Source organism: Euleptes europaea, chromosome 3 (assembly GCF_029931775.1).
Source record: "Euleptes europaea isolate rEulEur1 chromosome 3, rEulEur1.hap1, whole genome shotgun sequence".
NCBI lineage: Eukaryota > Metazoa > Chordata > Lepidosauria > Squamata > Sphaerodactylidae > Euleptes > Euleptes europaea.
The window spans coordinates 92,912,795-92,930,656 of record NC_079314.1 but is presented as its reverse complement, the minus strand read 5'-3'; the positions used below and the strand labels follow the sequence as shown (position 1 = coordinate 92,930,656).

Genomic DNA, 17,862 nt, shown 5'->3' with positions numbered 1-17,862 from the left:
TGTGGTCCTCTACAGTTTTAGGAAGGTGATGCCTACTGACAGTTCTGGTACTGGGACAACATACCCATAAAGCTGTGCCTGAGGGTTCTGTGTAAGATGTCCTGAATAAATTTCACAGACCATTACTAGTCTCATTATCTTGTCCACAGCACCTTTGTGGGGGAGGGGGGCAGAGGCTGGGTCTGGGAATAGTTCCTTCCATAAAGGAATTTGAACTTCAGCAGCTGTCTTCATTTTTATGTGGGACACAAATTCTACATCCAAGTACACTTCACTTGCAGAGCAGAACTGGCTAAAGCCCAAATATATTAAAATCTTCAGCCCCACAAGGTCCACCATTCTCATATCTCTCCCATCAATAAAGGCTGCCTTCTTCTGTATCTCACCATGGGCTACAGGTTCTGGGATAGAACTTGCAATAGTTCTTCTCAGCTTGTGCTATTTCTTCTTGAAACCTCTTGTTATCACAGACTTCTCAATGTCCAGGTATGACAATGTCTCTGTTTTTGTCTGTCCTACCACTGTTTGCATACCCATTGGGAAATTTCTTCTTCATTAGAAGCCATAGCCTCATTAATAAGGAATCTGGGCCCAATCATATAGCTGACTTTCTGTCTATTCCCCTGAGCTCAAAAGAGCACGTAATGGGTAGCTGCTATTATTTATCTGTTTATTTTTTAAAATGTCTGTACCGCCTCTCCAGGAATCTGCTTGAGGAGGATTACAAAATAATAACAAAAACAGAATATTAAAATATTAATTAAAATCCAGCATTAAAAACACAGCTGAACATAAAGACATAGACCATAAAACCAGACAACTGACAGCTTAAAATAAATTTTAAAACTAGAATAATATTTAAACATGAGTGGGACTCGATAAAGGAAGCTATGGCCTTCAGTTTGCAAGACCTGAGCAAGTCTGTCAATTATAGGACATTTTGGAAGTAATGTATAGAGTTGTCATAAGTTGGAAGCAACTTGATGGTGCATAGCACACATTGTGTGAATGAGCTCTGTGTTTGTGCTAAAGGAACCCGTTTGCATGCAACACATACTGGTGCCTTTTGCCCCCAGCCATTCTCACCTGGAAGGCCCACAAAATGATTCTCTCATGAATATATCTAATGGTAAACTTAACTTTTGAGCTACAGTAGGTTTGGAACTGAGCATGTTTTGAATGTACACCCAGGAACAAATTTCATGTTGGAATGGCGTGTGGAAGACTATCTGATGCTGCAGATGTTGCTCAGGCTACAGTACACCCTTGTGAGTAATGTGAGACAAGATGACCAGTTCCTCTGGGTAGCAGAAGGCCAACATTGCTGTCTGTGATGATACAAAGTTCTTTGTCCACATGGTCAGTACACACTTGTACCAGCATCAAACTGGTTTGTCATGTATTCTGCTAGAGTCCTTGAAAATGGTTGGGGGTATGGAGATGAAGGATGCTATGATTTTTCTGGTGCCCTTGAATGGAACTACTTAATTCACATGTTCCTTGTTTAGGTGCCATGACAGTTAAACAAGTGTAAACCTGGACTTTTCACAGAAAAATAATTTTTCACATTCCCCATATAAAATCAATACAGTACAGTGATATTTTATGTCTCTGTGTGCTGATGAATCTTTTATTTCATCACATTTTCAAACAAGGAAGTGGGCTGCATTCCTAAAATGCACACTTGTCCTTGATTACAAACTCTATTGAGCACATTGAGCCTTCAGAGTAAACACCACAGGGTCAGGCTGTACAAGATTACCTTCTTCAATCCCATGACAAAGAGGCAAAGGCAAACTATGTTACAAGGAACAAGCAGTATCGTTTCTGTGCAAAGCAATTTTCATAGACTGAAAGTATATTGGTATTAATGCTGCTTCCTTTTAGTAAGAAATATGGACATTTAAAACTTAAATATTAAAGTGAATTCACGATCCAGTACAGGTAAGTATCTCTGTGACCAAACCCCATGACCAGGCCCTGTGAGGAAAGGCTGAGGGAGTTGGGAATGTTTAGTCTGAAGAAGAGAAGTTTGAAGGGGGACACAATCATTCTCATTAAGTATCTGAAGGGTTGTCACTTAGAGGAGGGCAGGGAGCTGTTCCTGTTGGCAGTAGAGGATAGAACTTGCAATAATGGGTTTAAATTGCAGGCAGAAAAGTTGCAGCTGGATATTAGGAAAATATTTTTTACAGTATGAGTTCGACAGTGGAATGAGCTACCTAGGGAGGTGGTGAGCTCCCCCTCACTGTCAGTCTTTAAGCAGAGGCTGGACAAACAATTGCCAGGGATGCTCTATGCTGATCCTGCATTGAGCAGGGGGTTGGACTAGATGGCCTGTATGGCCCCTTCCAACTCTATGATTCTATAAGGTGATAACAAAAAGTCACTTGCATTCAAAAATGTGAGAACCTGAATTCTGGTTGTATCTGGAATGATGGTGTCCTTTGGAAGAGGAGGCAAGACTAGTGTAGGCCTCAAAGCCAAAAGCAGCTCCCCCACAAACTAATTCAGCCGTGCGGAAGGCTAGGTAGAGCTAATAAGGGTGTACTGGTGATGGATAGAAATGCAAACCTGAACATCAGTTAATTAAGATACATGGGCTTATGTGGAGCAGCAGAAGTCAGGGGAAGGGGCTGTGGTTCAGTGGCAGAGTTATCTGCTTTGCATGTGGAAGGTCCCCAATTAAGTCCCCAACATCTCCACTTAAGCGGATCAGGTAGCAGATGAAGTGGAAGACTTGAGACTCAGGAGAGCTGCTGCCAGTCCAAGAAAACAACACTGACCTTGACAGACCAATGGTCTGACTCAGTATTAGGCAGCTTCAGGTGAATGTTCAAGAAGGAATTTTCAGAAGGACTTCTCCAGCTGAGCCACATGGGGTCCTGTAAGGGCTGTCATCTGGTCTTTAGGCAGCCCCATGATGGGATTTTTTTCATTGAATAATTGCCACACACAATTCACATGAAAATCATCTCTTCCACCCACCCCCAACAGCCATCTACTCAGGGTCTTCCTTACCCTTATCTTCCAGTGTACATACGAACTACGTGTTATAAATGCAGCTTAAAAAAACACAAAGTATTTCCACAAGGGAGGCTAGAAGGGCTTCCAGTTATAACCTCCACCTTCCATATCAGAAGACATTTCTTCTCCAAGGCGGTGCAGTCCTGACTACCTTACAAACCAACCATAATTGCTACCTTTTGGTGCCAATATGAAAGGCAGACAGATAATGGCAGAGAACCATACCTCACAATTGTTCCTCATTGTAAGGGTTGCCCACATTTTGGATCTGCCTGAAAAACTGTCCTCGTAAGGCCCCTCCTTCTCCTGCACTGAAACTACCTTGACATTCAACCCTTGAAAATCAGATGGGATTTGGTCCAATGTGGAATGTTCCTGCAGTCCAGAACATTAAAAGGTATGTTGGGTCCTACAGGTGGTGCCTCCAGGCAGCCTATGGAGTTTCACAGTGTAAAGAAGAGGGGGTGGGGCATCATTTAGCTCATCATGGCCTGCTTCATCCAGCTCATCACTGAGGTGATTCTGGTGTAGACTCCATAGTAATTGGGGCGTGCACATCCCAGGCCCCAGCTCACCAGACCAGCCAGGAACCACCTGCCGCTAGGCTCCTGGCAGGCAAGAGGTCCTCCAGAGTCACCCTAGGGAAAAAAAAATCAGCCATAATCTGGTCTGAAAGAAGGAATCTTCAGAAGGAAGCAGGTGGAAATATTTATATATGCTTTGCTCCATGGGTTACATGCAGCTGCGCAAGCCCCAACAAGCTTATTTAGGAATGGCAAAAACGGGTGCAAAGTTACCTGACAAGAATCCTTCTTTCCGTCATGGTAGCCGGCACAAAGCATTCTGGGTGTGACCCGGTAGTGATAGACTTCATTGCAGACATCCTGTTGCACTAGAGATATATTTGCCTTTTGCAAGACCTTACTGGTGGGACCTGGGTGAGGGGCAAAAGATGAAAAGGGGGGGGGGGAAAGCAAGGAGCAAATCCACCTCTCCCCTTTGTATGAAGTTTCCCCCAACACACATTTTTCTCCATATTCAATGGGCTTGTGGAGCACAAATTTCCTGTGGATTGCTCCCTCCCACATGTATGCTTCACTCGAAGAATATGCAATGTGACTGTCCCTCTCTAGACACTGATACAAGGCCTGGCCAATGTCTGCCCGGTGGCTTTTGAGACCTAGTTCTGGAGAGCACCAGAATGCCTTTCCTTGCCTCAGGCAAAAGGTTGTAGGTATTCAACAGAAAAGACTTAAAAGATGCAGGTCATGCCATTTCCTAGCCAGTGTGGGAAGTATCTATCCAAGGGAGGTCAAGGGTTAACTTTCAAAGTTCCCCAGTTATTTTTGTTTTACTTTGACATTCCTAGAGTTTCAACTTGAAATGTCCTAAAGGGCTTTTTATCTTCAAAAGATCAGCTACTGAGAAGATTTGTTGTTGTTTTTTAAAATAACATTTTCAAATCTGCATTAAGTTTGGAATTTTCTTTTAAAAAATATCGAACTGCGCAGCGTTCAAATTAAGACCACAGTTTAAAATATTTTGATTGTGAAATAGCTTGGTATTTTTAACATACCATCAATATTTTGCTATTTTTGCAATTTATACAAAGATCCACTAAGGGGAGCAAAAGAGCCCTTGCTGCAAACCCAGAAGTTACCACATTCTGTTTTATATACTATCCTATGGTGCTAAATTAATTTTGGATTGAACAGGCAACATAGCACTGCTGTTATAGACACCATGATCTGTAATGCTTGGGCTGACACAGTATCCCAAGATTGGTTAGTTTCAAATAAAGACATTTGGTTGGGGCCCATAAAGAGACACACGCTGCAAGTACCTCCTTCCTTGACTGCTCCCCAGCCAGTGATCCAGCAGAAGAGGCCAGCCTCAAAGAGGTGGGAGCTTGCAGGCAGGCAGATGCGTCGGATGGAAGAGGAATAGACAACGGGATGGTCGAGCTGCAGCAGGGCAACATCATAGTCATGGCTGTCCTCCTCGTAATAAGGATGCTGCAGGATGCGGCTCACCTTGAAGGAGACCTCGTTGTGGCTAGTGATGTTCAGAAAATACTTGCCAAGGTAGACCGTCCAGACAGTGGGAGAAGCCAGTCTGCAAGGCACAATGGGGAGGCCAAGATTGCAACATGATCATCCTACAGGGTGCCTGAGGAAATGCAGGACCACGTGACAGTATATCACACCTTAGGTTGGGTTTGGGGCCCAAGCCCCACATCAGACATAACCCAAAACATGTGAGCTGCAGGTTCTCCTTAATTCCCATGTGTGCAGTACCTGATTGAGAGCAAAACTGCAGCACATGTGGAGAAGGGCCTTCAGCCTTCCACCCTGTGCCATTTTCCTAAGTGAAACAGTCTCAATTCGCTATCTGGGGAAACTTCCTGCGATACATGTGGGTTTCCCCAATAGCACCCCCTCTTTCTCCACATGGACCACAGCCCTGAACCAAACTGGGCACTGTCCATGTGCAACGCTGAGGAATGTATTACACAGGGTGGGGATCCAAACGCAACCTGCATACTCTGCGATGCAAGTCTGTCCATATGAGCGTACTACGGCAGAAGATCTCTACACTGCTTCCCTCCCTAAATCTCTGTGACATGGAAGCTTATATATTACAATTGCCTTGCTTGATCAGTGCTAAGGTCCAACCAGCCAGGGGCTGTATATTCAACAGCAGCCAGTCATATATCCCTGAGAAAACGATTGGCAGGATGGTGACAGACCTCACCAGCTGTTTGTTCCAGTATCAGCAATCAGTGGTACGCTGTACTTCCACATGAGCACTCTGTTTTTAATAGTTATGGCTAATTGCTATTGATAGGCGTATTCTCCATGAATTTATTGGATCCTGTTTTCCCCAAAATTCTCAAAACAAGTGAAGAAGTACCAAAAACTGGGCTGCTTACAGTACAATCCTAAGCATAGTTACACCCTTCTAAACCTACTGACTTCTTTGAAAAGGTTTAATACTGATCTGGATGTCGCCATTTGTTACAAGGGTCATTTATGCATGGGTACTTTCACTCACATTTGCCCCCTGTCTGTCTTGGTTGTTCCTTGGAGTTATGCATGAGTTTTCCATCCATTAGAGATGACCTCGCTGCCAGCCCTCATAAATCCAGGGACTTCTCGTTCCTCAGTTAACCCGATCCTTCCATCTCCCCTGAGCTCAGCCTGGGTGAAATTCCCATGCATAAGGCAAAGCGTGGGACACAGAAGCTTAGTTTCTTTCACAGAAAGCATGCAGCCAATTACAAAGCAGCATGTCAAGGGGCAGGGATTAAAATGCTTCCTGCTTTCTGGGAGTTCTTTTTGAGCAGAAGAAAGGATTTTAGAAACATGGCTTGGATTTCTCCCTCCCCCTTCTTTCAGGTAGCTCCGGTATTTGTTCTTAAAATGCTTTTTTATGCAGTAATTGGGTTTCAGGGGGGGACTTTTCTCTCACAGTAAGCACTACAAAGTAAGCCAATTACAAAGCAGCATTTCAAGGGGTAGGGACTTGATTTGAGCTTGGAGACTGCTGGTGCATAGATTCCCAACAGGAAAGTGTGGGTCCAGCGAGCAACAAACATCAGGTAAAACTCCCATGCCTAAACAACTAAGGTGGCATCTGTGTCTCCCCAAGAGAAGGGTTCTAGAACTGGTACTTCTCCGAGTAATTGTGGGTAGGGGGGAATGACCCAAATATAATACTTGTAAAACATCTGTGAAGATAAGTGGTGCATGACAAACAATAACATATTTCTCAGCTCTTAGAATTATCTCCAGTCCTTCCTGAAATACTACTTGCTCACCAAAGCCTACCCATTATGAAAACAACATTGGATCTCCATGTGTAGTTCCCGCTAGGCTCCTTCTTTCGTGATATTAAAAATGTCCAGTTCTGTAAATGTTAAAGTCTCCATCAAACAGAAGTGAGTGCTTGGAGCATCATGCTCATTGCCTAATTAAAGCTATTTCTCACTGAGGTGGTCTGTTGGACTCTACCAGTCAAATAAACGAACTCTCCTCTGCATTAAAAAAAATCCTTCCACATAGAAAATGCAAAGAGATGAATTCCAATCTAATCTTCTCCCTGACAAGCAAATTTTCTATGTGGAGGGAATTTCTATGCATGTAGGAGCATACAATCTGCTGTGTCTCCATCTGCAATTTTAAGGGGTACAGATCTCACACCAGTCACACTGTCTCAGTCTAATCCACCTAGCAGGTTTGTTAAGATGATAAAGTGGTTGAACGAGAACCACATATGCCTCTTGGAGCTGTGTTGGAAGAGGGTGGGGGGAAATGTGCTAGACAGATACTAAAACCATGCAGAGGAAATAATCGACCCCCTCACCACCCAGCATCATGCTTCCAATCTAATTTTAATCCTCTCACAGCTTCTTGGAAGCCTTAATAGGGTTGCCGGGTCCCTCTTCGCCACCAGAGGGAGGTTTTTGGGGCAGAGCCTGAGGAGGTTGGGGTTTGGGGAGGGACTTCAGTGCTATAGAGTCCAATTGCCAAAGCGGTCATTTTCTCCAGGTGAACTGATCTCTGTCAACTGGAGATCAGTTGGAATAGCTGGAGATCTCCAGCTAGTACCTGGAGGTTGACAACCCTAAGCCTTAAAGATGTCCCACATAATATGAAGACCTGGCCTGAGCACAACTCAGCAAGCAGTGGGAACAGTACTCAAGATTCCCTCAGCTCCCCTTCCCACTGTCACCTGTCTTCCTGGAAACAATGCGCAGCGGTGATCACCCAGCGGTCTGCAATCAGTGTTCCGCCGCAAACATGGTGTCCACGAACCTGCAGGCTGGCTTGCCACGGCCACTCCTCTTCAAGTGCATCAACACCCCCCACAATCCGATTAACTGGACCCCGCAGTCCACAATCTGAGGAGACAGGAAAAAAAAAACCCAGAATGATCTCCAGAAGGAAGGCAAGTGCAAAAGGAACAGGATACAAAGCCAGATTTTTAAAATGTAATTGTTTGACATCTGTTTCTTGGCTCTTTACAACAGAAGCGATTTGGGATTTCAAAGGTCACGGCTGCAGAAAAATCTAGTTCAAGTTTTCCTTTGTGACTTCATTAAATAAAATTTATGGTTACCAGGACTGCCTCAGATAGCAAATTTAGGGTGGCTCTACAAGTGGTCATGACCCAGCAGGTGAGTCAGTATTACCTCCTTGAAGGTCCCCAGCTGTCTTAGAAGGCTCATCCCAATAGCAAACCACAATCGCTACCTAGGAGCCTGATACCATCAGCCTAAGATACAGTGATCTTTTTAATACTCTTCTGCCAATACCACTAAAAGAAATGGGAACTTCTCTATTTCACAGTGCAATCCTATGAAGAGTTACAACTTTAGTTTTAAGCTGACTTACTTCAGTAGACTTTGGGTGTAACTCTGCTTAGAACTGCTGTGTTGACTGCCTGCAGGTTGGAGGAACTCCAGGAAGGAGGTACAATTTGGCAATTATTTCCCCATGATTCTACAAACCCTGCGGTACTAATTCCTCCCCCACCCTTTTTGATTTAACTGACTCTCATGTGTTCGCAAGGTTCGATATCTCCTGGCTATTTCCCCCATGTTGTTTTGGTAATTTACAAAATAATATTCTGTATTCTCGTGGAAGTCCCAGGATATGTAATAGTAAATAGCCCTACGTTGTCTGTGCATGGCCTGGATTTGCTACCTTTTGAGCCATTCCGTTTAATCTTAGATATAACAAAGACATTTCTCGAGCACGTCTTCTCTCATAAAATGCTCACCACAGTTCATCTCATCAGAGTGATCCTTGCAGTCAGGAACGGAGTCGCAACGAGGGTTGGGTTTCTTTACACAGCTCTTGTCAGCACATTGGTAGGTGAAAGGGCTGCAGGGAACTCCTGGAGACATATGGGGTGGGGGCAGAAGGAGATAAGTTAGTTCTTCTGTTATAACTACGATTCCTATTGTCACTAGTACTATTTCAGTTACCAAACACTTACCTAACAGTTTGTTGGTTGCTGTGAATGTGAAAATCGCATAACTACTGTTCAAAGGCCTTATAATTGATATCAAAGGCTGATGTATACTTTCGTATGGTACAGCCATCCTCAGGCTATAGCACTTCAGAGTACAGGTAAGGGACTGTATGATTAAGTGTTACCTCAGGCCAAGAATTCCTGTCAGTTAAAAAATAAAATAAAAGGATGGGGGTGGAAGTATTGGACAGAGTAGTGAACCTACCATTATGACAAATTCTGTGCAGAAAATGTTATTGTCAATTTCTTGTTTGTCCACTGTTCTGACAATCATAACAGTGCAAATACATTAATTAAAATTCCCTTCCAGTGCAAAACTAACATATCAGGAATAAGGTCTTCTTGACTTGCGAGTCTTTTTATAGGCTAGTCTTTCACTCATTACATTTGGGGGTATCCAGCCATGCATAGTGGGAGCATGCTGTATCATCGTCCTCCCGATATGTCTGGTCTCTATTTTGCCTAAACAGGGCACCGTGTGCATTTTCTGTAGCATATACTGATGCTGAAAATATGTGTGGTGTCCTATTCAGACAAATTCTGAATTTACTCTTCTCTACTTAAGGACAGATGGACTCATATTCTAGCTGTAACCAAAGAAGTGAGCTGAGACTCACAAAAGCTCATACCCTGCCAGAAATTTTGTTAGTCTTTAAGGTCTATGACTAAAACATTAATAAAATTGATGATGATGGTTAGTCTTTAAGGTGCTACTGGACTCTTGCTCTTGTCTACTACTACAGACAAACCCGGCTAGCCATCGTGATCTATTCAGACAAAATAAAGGATTGTGGGTAGCACCTGCTTCCGGTATGCTTGGATGGATACCCTCCAAACATAATGACTGAAAACAACTTATTCCAGAGCATTTTTATGAGTTCTTGAAACTTCAAGGAATGGATAATGGATTCAAAGAGAATTATGAAGATTTGATTAATCGCTGTATGATACAAAATAAACATTCCAGATCTGACAACTAGGCCAGCATCCTATTTCTGACAGTAGTCCTGATCTCATGCTTGAGGATAGATAAAAGCACATCATCTACAGGATATTTCCTTCCTTGTTCACACTCCTAAGGCCTGTGCTTTGAGAACACACCATGGATTTCTTCTGATTGCAACTGATATTTTTTTCCTACTGAGAATTGATTGAACTGTTTATAAATTTCTGGTTTTACCCAGTCTTTCTTTGGTTCCAGCCTACTCTAAGGGAGAATATTTGGTCTGGCTGGTATGGTCAGATGGAGTGCTCATGGCAATATAGTGGCATTTGAATTCTTCTCCTGTTAGCAGACTCAGAAGAATGTCTCTGCAGTCTATGTCGAATGCAAGGCAGTAAGTTCTGAGGAGATGCTTCACCGACACCCCAGCATCGAAACCAATGGTCTAAACTTAGTACTGACCCATACCTTCATTGCACCGTTCCTCATCGCTCCCATTGATACAGTCCAGATGTTTATCACAGACCCTGGAGAACTCTAGGCACGTGCTGTCCTCATGACACTGGAATTTTGCAGGGCATACTGACAAATTTCAAAACACAAGAAGAGAGGAGTACATGAGAAAGGGAAGAAAAGGACACCAGCATTTTTTATTTTTTTTGACAATGCTACAGCAATGGATACCAAGCTCAGGGCAACCTGCTCAGAGAGAAATCGTTCGATCACATGTGTTGTTGTATGTATGAGGCAAACCCATTTAATCTCCAGACGGCAGGGAGCAGTGGTAGAGCACCGTGTGTGTTTCAAGGGCCACTATGTGAGACCCTGGAGAGCTTCTGTCTGCAAGACTAACAGGTACTGCTCTAAATGGACCCATGGTCTGAACTAGGAGTACTTGCTGAGAACTATACCTTCGCACCATGAGCCTGACCATTCTTAATAATCGCAACCGATGCCTCTCTCAGTTGTTTTTAATCAAAGGGTGTTGTGTTGCATTAAAGAGAATACAAGATGGGCGATTTTCACATGTAGTATTCATATGGAAGCTTCCGAATTTTTTATTTATTTAGAAAATGGGCCTGCCACCTCTCCGGACCTGCTTGAGGCAGTTTATAAAAAAAAAATTACACTAATGAAAACAATAAAAACGAGTCAATAAAAACAAGTCAATGAAATAAATAAACAAAAAGTCAAATGAAAGTCAAAATGAAAATATGCCAATAAAAGCCCATAAACTAGAGCAGTCTAAAATAACATTGACCAAGACATTCTCAGGCTAGGACCAGAACAAAAAATAGCTTTGAGAGATGGAACCCTTTGGTTAAGAGCTTGGGTAAAGAGAAACGTTTTAGCCAGGAGTCTAAAGGAAAGCATGCCAGGTGAGCCTCCAGGGAGGGCATTCCAAAGGTGAAGTGCCACCACAGAAAAAGCCCTGTATCTGGTTGCCATTTGCCTCACCTCTGCATGTGGGAGTTCAGAGAGGAGGGCATGGGAAAATACTCTTAAGCAGCAGGCTATACAATACAGACAGAAGCAGGCCTTGATATAATGAAAGGCAAGATTTTGATCTAGTGGGTGGGTCTTGCATTGTGAAAGCAGTTGCCACGTGGATCAATTTAAAGAGACCATAGTGGCCAACTCACCTAGTTTGCTCTTTGGGCAAGGGATGGGATCAGAAGCTGACCCCCCATGTCCAAAACCAACACCCTCAGATATACACAATGGCCTTGCATGAACCAGGATCACTGAGTCCAAGTTCTTTCGCTTTATTTTAACAGGAGAATAATTATAATATCTTGCTCGTTACGGAATGAAGATGCAGCAAACAGTAAATGCCACTTCCTGAATGGAGCAGATGGTCGTCTTGGAAGTGTATGAACAGCATCTAAAGCTGCCGTATACCAAGTAGGGTTGCCAGGTTCCTGTTAATGGCGGGTAATTGCCCGCCAATTAACAGGCCTGCCCCCTGTCCCTCAGCTGCCAACAGGGGAAACAGGCCAGCTGAAGGGTAGCACAATAACGTCCCTTCTGAAGTAAACACAGACGTGATGGGGACACTCTAGCACATCCCTTTAAAAACTCTATGGAAACCAGAGTTTTTGGAGGAATATGCCAGAGTGTTTAAGGGACTAGATGATTAAGGGACTAGAGCAACTGTCCTATGGGGAGCGGTTAGGATGCTTAGGGCTGTTTAGCTTGGAAAGAAGGCGGCTAAGGGGAGACATGATAGAGGTCTATAAAATTCTGCATGGTTTGGGGGACTTCCTGCTGGGGCTGCTGGGCTGAGCGCCATGTTTCCTGGACACTCCAGGAACAATCCAAGAAATGTTCAAATTGGGGTGCTAAATAGCACCTCAACCCGGTCCTAAACAGTGGACTTGGGAAGCAGGAATTCCCTGCAGCCACTTATGCGGTTTGACCTCCAGAACTCTCCGAGGGAGGCTCCTAAGCCCCTCGGAAGTTTTGATGCCGGTCCTGCGGGCAAGGGAAAGTCATCGCCGGAACATTTCATGGGTAATCAAGGTTCAGTCCTCCCCCTTCAATCACCATCTAAGAAAATTATCATCACCGTAACCTTATCATCCAACATCTGAGTAAGTTGCAAGAATTCTTTTGTCTTTACCTTGAAATTGAAGCTCTGGAAGATCGTAACAATCATCAATGCAATCTGCATCTCTCTGTCCAGAATATAAGTGACTTTGTTTGTTTAAAAAGACTATAGTTGAACGGCAGGAGCCTTATCTATTCGATCTCCACTTTGGCATAACAAACGGGACGGCTGACAGACACTCTAGCTACCAATTAGAAGCCGAGGTGTTAAAAGGGATGGGAGCGAATGGGCTAAATTCCTCTGGAGATGACGTCTTTCCAATTCATCAAAGAAAACCATCGAGACTGAAAGGGAAAGATCATAGAGGAAAATCGCAGGGCTTGAGTGTGTCTTTATTGTGCAACACGCAACATATTCCTACTACTGGAAAACAAGACAGCCGAAGGTCCGCGATTTAAATAATGCCCAGCTCACCCCCTTCTTTTACAATCGAGCAGAGTGTCAATAAAACTTGATGGTCCTTTACAACAACACTAATTGTTTTACAGCGGAGAGAAGAATTTACAGCCATTTAATCCCGGGACCTGTATAATTGATGAATAGAACCACTACAAGGTCTTGGACCCTGCCAACATATTTAGAACAGCACTTCTTGATATTGGTGAATTATTAGAACTATTTTCAGAAATAAACATGGGAAAGGCCGACGAGAAAATACAGGAAATGTTAACAAAATACATGGATGCCTTTACTAAACAATATGAGCAACAATCTCAACGTCTGGCTCAGCTAACCAACATATTGACTAGTCTAACTCAAACTACCAACCAGACTAGTCAGAAATTGGACATTTTGGCAAGCGAAATTACAAATATGAAATCTCAAATATCTACAATGAAAACTGACATGGGAAAAATGGATACTTCAATTAAAAAGGCAATTGAAGAACAGAAAGATATTAAAAATAAACAGATACTTCAAGGTAATCAAATTCAAGCTATACATTTCCAACAAGAAAATGTTTTAGACCAACTGCTACTATGGAGTTAAAATTAAGACAATGGAACGTACGTCTTCGCAATTTTCCAGAAGCAATGGGATGTACCAGAATAACTATCATAAAATCGTTGGCTGACCTGATTCATATAAGTGAACAAGATCTGGATTATGCAATAAACAAAGTATATAGAATTCCTTTACCCACCAGTCTGGAGAAGACAAAGGCAAGAGATATTATGATTTCCTTTTATGATATAAGGATGAAAGATTATATTATGCAAACCCTCTATGATAATCCTTTGTCTGTGAATGGAAATCCTCTTATCATTCTTAAGGATATCCCACGACATTTGATGATGAAGAGAAATATGTACAAAGAATTTACTGGGACATTGAAGAAGAATGGAATAAGATTCTGCTGGATCTTCCCACAGGGACTCACTTTTACCTACAAAGAGGTCAGATTTACTATCACTTCACAGGAGGAAGTAAAAAACTTTTTGAAGAACTATGAAAAAGATCTAGCTGGCCTTAACCAGGAGCCACAACATCAACAAGAAGAGGAGAAAAAGGAGTTGGCCTTGACATCTGGACAAAAAAGACAGGACATCAAAAATAACAGAAGTGTTGGAAAAACAAAAATTCACAGCAAGAACAAAACTAAAAGGAAACATGCAGTTTATGGGTGATAGAGAGAAACAGAGGGCTAAACAGGGATTTAAATGATGACTAGGGAATTTTGTATTTACTGATCTAATCCTTTTATCTTAAGAACGGTTTTGAAATAAAATCTGTTACTATATATGAAATCAATAATAAACAAGTACTAATTGTAAATGAATTGAATAATTTAGAATTAACTTAGTAATCAAGCTTGATGTATTTTTCTGGATTAGAACTTCTTTGCAAAAGAATAGATAAATTTATAGCAAGATGGAGGAAGGTGAGGGGGAAGTCTCTTATTTGAATATCTTTTCATTAATAGATGAATATGCTTTTCGATGACACTGTTAAAGTTTTTTATTGTATGATTTATGAAATGAATGTGTTGTTGAAAAGTACCAGACAGTAAAATATTTTAAAAATAATAAAAATTTTATGGAAAAAAATTATGCATGGTTTGGAGAGAGTGGACAGGGAGAAGTTTTTCTCCCTCTCCCATAATACTAGAACACGGGGTCATCTGCTAAAGCTGGAGAGCGAGAGATTCAAAACAGATAAAAGGAAATATTTTTTCACACAACGCATAGTTAAATTGTGGAACTCCCTGCCCCAGGATGTGGTGATGGCTGCCAGCTTGGAGAGCTTTAAGAGGGGAGTGGACATATTCATGGAGGAGAGGGGTATTCATGGCTATTAGTTAGAATGGATACTGCTCATACTGCATACCTAGAGGAGCATGCCTATTATTTTGGGTGCGGTGGAACACAGGCAGGATGGTGCTGCTGCAGTCGTCTTGTTTGTGGCATCCTAAAGGCACCTGGTTGGCCACTGTGTTAACAGACTGCTGGACTTGATGGGCCTTGGTCTGATCCAGCAGGGCCTTTCTTATGTTCTTATGTCCCCGACGCTTCCTGGTTTGAAGGGGACATTCTAACACATTCCTTCAAGACCTCTATGGTTTCCATAGTTTTTTTATGGATGTGCTGGAGCGTCCACGTCACTTCCAGGTTTACCCCAGAAGAGACATTACTGTGTGTGCGCCCTGTGTGCTTGCAAATCATCCCCCCTCCCAAACAGCTCCCACTGATGGCAAAGGGTGACCTGGCAACCCTAATATCAAGTCAGACCATCGCTCTATCTGGCTCACTATTGTGTACTCTGACCAGAAGTGGTTCGCCAACATCTCAGACATCTCTTCCGCAGCACCTGCTCCCAATGTCTGAGATCTTTTAATTGGAGAAGCCTGAGACATCGGAATGATGTGTTCTGAGACAGAGGTGCAGCCTCTCCCCAAGTTCTTCTCTCCCTTCCAGAGTTCAGTCTTAGGTCTAGCAGACTAAAACATCTGCCCAGAGATGGATGTTATCATTCAGTAGTGAAGGCAACCAAATTGTGATGCGGAAAGAATGGAAATAATGGACTGGATCTAGTACAAAATTTCCACTTGCACAAAAGCTCTTAAGCAAGCAGAAAGGCAAGAAAAAGACCGTGATAGCCGCTTGTACTAAGGCAAAGTTACTATAGCCATCACTTGTGTTTCTCCTTGCGCAAGATCTTGTGCAAACAATTTTTTAGCACTATAATATATGGGGTTACCAAGTCTCTCTCTGCCACCAGCGGGAGGTTTTTGGGGCGGAGCCTGAGGAGGGCGGGGTTTGGGGAGGGGAGGGACTTCAATGCCATAGAGACCAATTGCCTAAGTGACCATTTTCTCCAGATGAACCGATCTCTATCGACTGGAGATCAGTTGTAATAGCGGGAGATCTCCAGCCAGTACCTGGAGGTTGGGAACCCTAATAATATATAGGGAGGAAAGCACTAGATGTTGCACAAGATCATATGCCAGCGGAACTGCGCCCAGCCCGTTTATGTTTCTGCTTGCACATCGCTGGATCCAGTCCAGTAAGAGGTCTCTTACCACAGTTTCTTTCATCAAGTCCATTAGGGCAGTCTTTGATCCCATCACAAGCTGGGACGCACAAACCATTCACAGAACAAAGGGCCTCTCCGGGACATGCTTTAAAACAAAAGAAAGAGAGAGTTTGCGAAACCAAAAATCAGTTCAATGGTTGGAAGGTTTTATAGCTGCATCTTATATATTTCAGAGTTACTTCCTCAAGTTCCATTTGCACAACAAACAAATCCATTATAAAATGTGGAGGCATGAGAACACAAGAGGGACTCACAGCCTTTCCAAAACACATCTGCATGGCTTGATAAGATCTAGAGGGTTCATCAAACTAGCAAACTCCTTCTAGAGTGTAATGAGGAATTAATAACTTCTTGCCTAAAATACATTTGAAGAGCGTGGAACACTGTGAGATTTGATGATGACCAATATATGGTTAATTATGGCAGGCTGCATTGCTGTAATGTCATGTTCACACGATCAGGTTTGACACATAACTGGTTTTCGTTTTAGGGAACCTTAACCGTGGGTCTAGCAGACCCAAGTTGGAGTGTTTACATTGCTTTTGTGTTCAGTATTTGCAAGTGAGCCCTGAGAAGGCCTGGGCTGCCACTGGAAATTCGAATTCACAGTCTACTGTGTTTACCCTAGAGTCATAAAATATGTGACAGCTGGAAATCCGCAGTAGGATCTTAACGTGTTTCGTTTTTAAAATCTTGTCACAGAAGCGGCACAGGGGAGAAGGTTTGACCATTTCTCCGTCCCACTTACCCAGTCTGAATCAACGCCTTTCCCAAAGCTGCTATTTGCTCTGAGCAGGGAAACATGCAGGGACTGGTGTCATGTGAGGCAAATAGCCAGTTTGTGAGGGTAATTTAAATCACAAAAGTGACACAGGTAGGGTTGCCAGGTGCCTCTTCATAATCTGGGATGCTGAATCAGCATGCCAAATGTCTGTAAAAAGACTCCACCCCGCCCCAAACATTCAATAATGCCCTAGATAGCAAAACCTCTCAACCAGGATAACCCCCCCCCCCATTCCAAGTGGTGAAAAAGCTATAGCAAGGATCTCCAACAGGTTGCTCATAAGCTACCAGTGGCTCACCAGCTGCTGCAGAGTAGTTTGTGAATCCCTTAGATGGCCCAGAAGGACACTACGAAAAGATCTGCTGCAGGCTTTTAAAAAAGGCTTTTCTTTCATTGGATTTTGCTCTGTGCTGCTTAGCTGATAGCTGGTGTTTTTCTTAGTCCGTGTTCTGTTTCAAGAACAGAACAAACTCAGTAACATGCTGGGGTGTGTGTGGGAGGGCGAGTATTTTTCATGATTCAGAAGTAGCTCTGATTAAATAAGACGTTGGTGACCCATGACATAGGGGTAGCACTATATGGTTTAGTTGGATGAGGGAAGACCGGAGGCTTACGGCATTGTGGCATATATTGACAAATATATGTATGTTTACAAATATATTTACAAATCCATTTACAAATATATAAGCAGAGGAGAATGAAAGCGAATAAACACGGAAGAAAAGCTGCCAGCCTTGCAACCAATTCCCAGAGCAATGGAGGAGACCCCCTGTTGCTTCCAGCTAGGGTTGCCAGGTCCCTCTTCGCTATCAGCGGGAGATTTTGGGGGTGGAGCCTGAGGAGGGCAGGGTTTGGGGAGGGGAGGGACTTCAATGCCATAGAGTCCAATTGCCAAAGTGACCATTTTTCTCCAGGTGAACTGAT

General features: G+C 43.0%; 1 protein-coding gene across 1 annotated transcript in view; it reads right to left on the bottom strand.

Annotated features, from left to right (window-relative positions):
* Positions 1-3,503: 3,503 nt before the first annotated feature.
* Positions 3,504-17,862, bottom strand: part of TMPRSS6 (transmembrane serine protease 6) — a 44,675-nt gene continuing 30,316 nt past the window's right edge. The window contains exons 12-18 of the mRNA XM_056847078.1: positions 16,141-16,239; positions 10,478-10,591; positions 8,812-8,928; positions 7,762-7,930; positions 4,871-5,142; positions 3,825-3,961; positions 3,504-3,665 (exon numbers count right to left, since the gene is read on the bottom strand). Of these exons, the coding sequence (XP_056703056.1) occupies positions 3,504-3,665; positions 3,825-3,961; positions 4,871-5,142; positions 7,762-7,930; positions 8,812-8,928; positions 10,478-10,591; positions 16,141-16,239 (1,070 nt within the window). The remainder of the gene's footprint in view (positions 3,666-3,824; positions 3,962-4,870; positions 5,143-7,761; positions 7,931-8,811; positions 8,929-10,477; positions 10,592-16,140; positions 16,240-17,862) is intronic.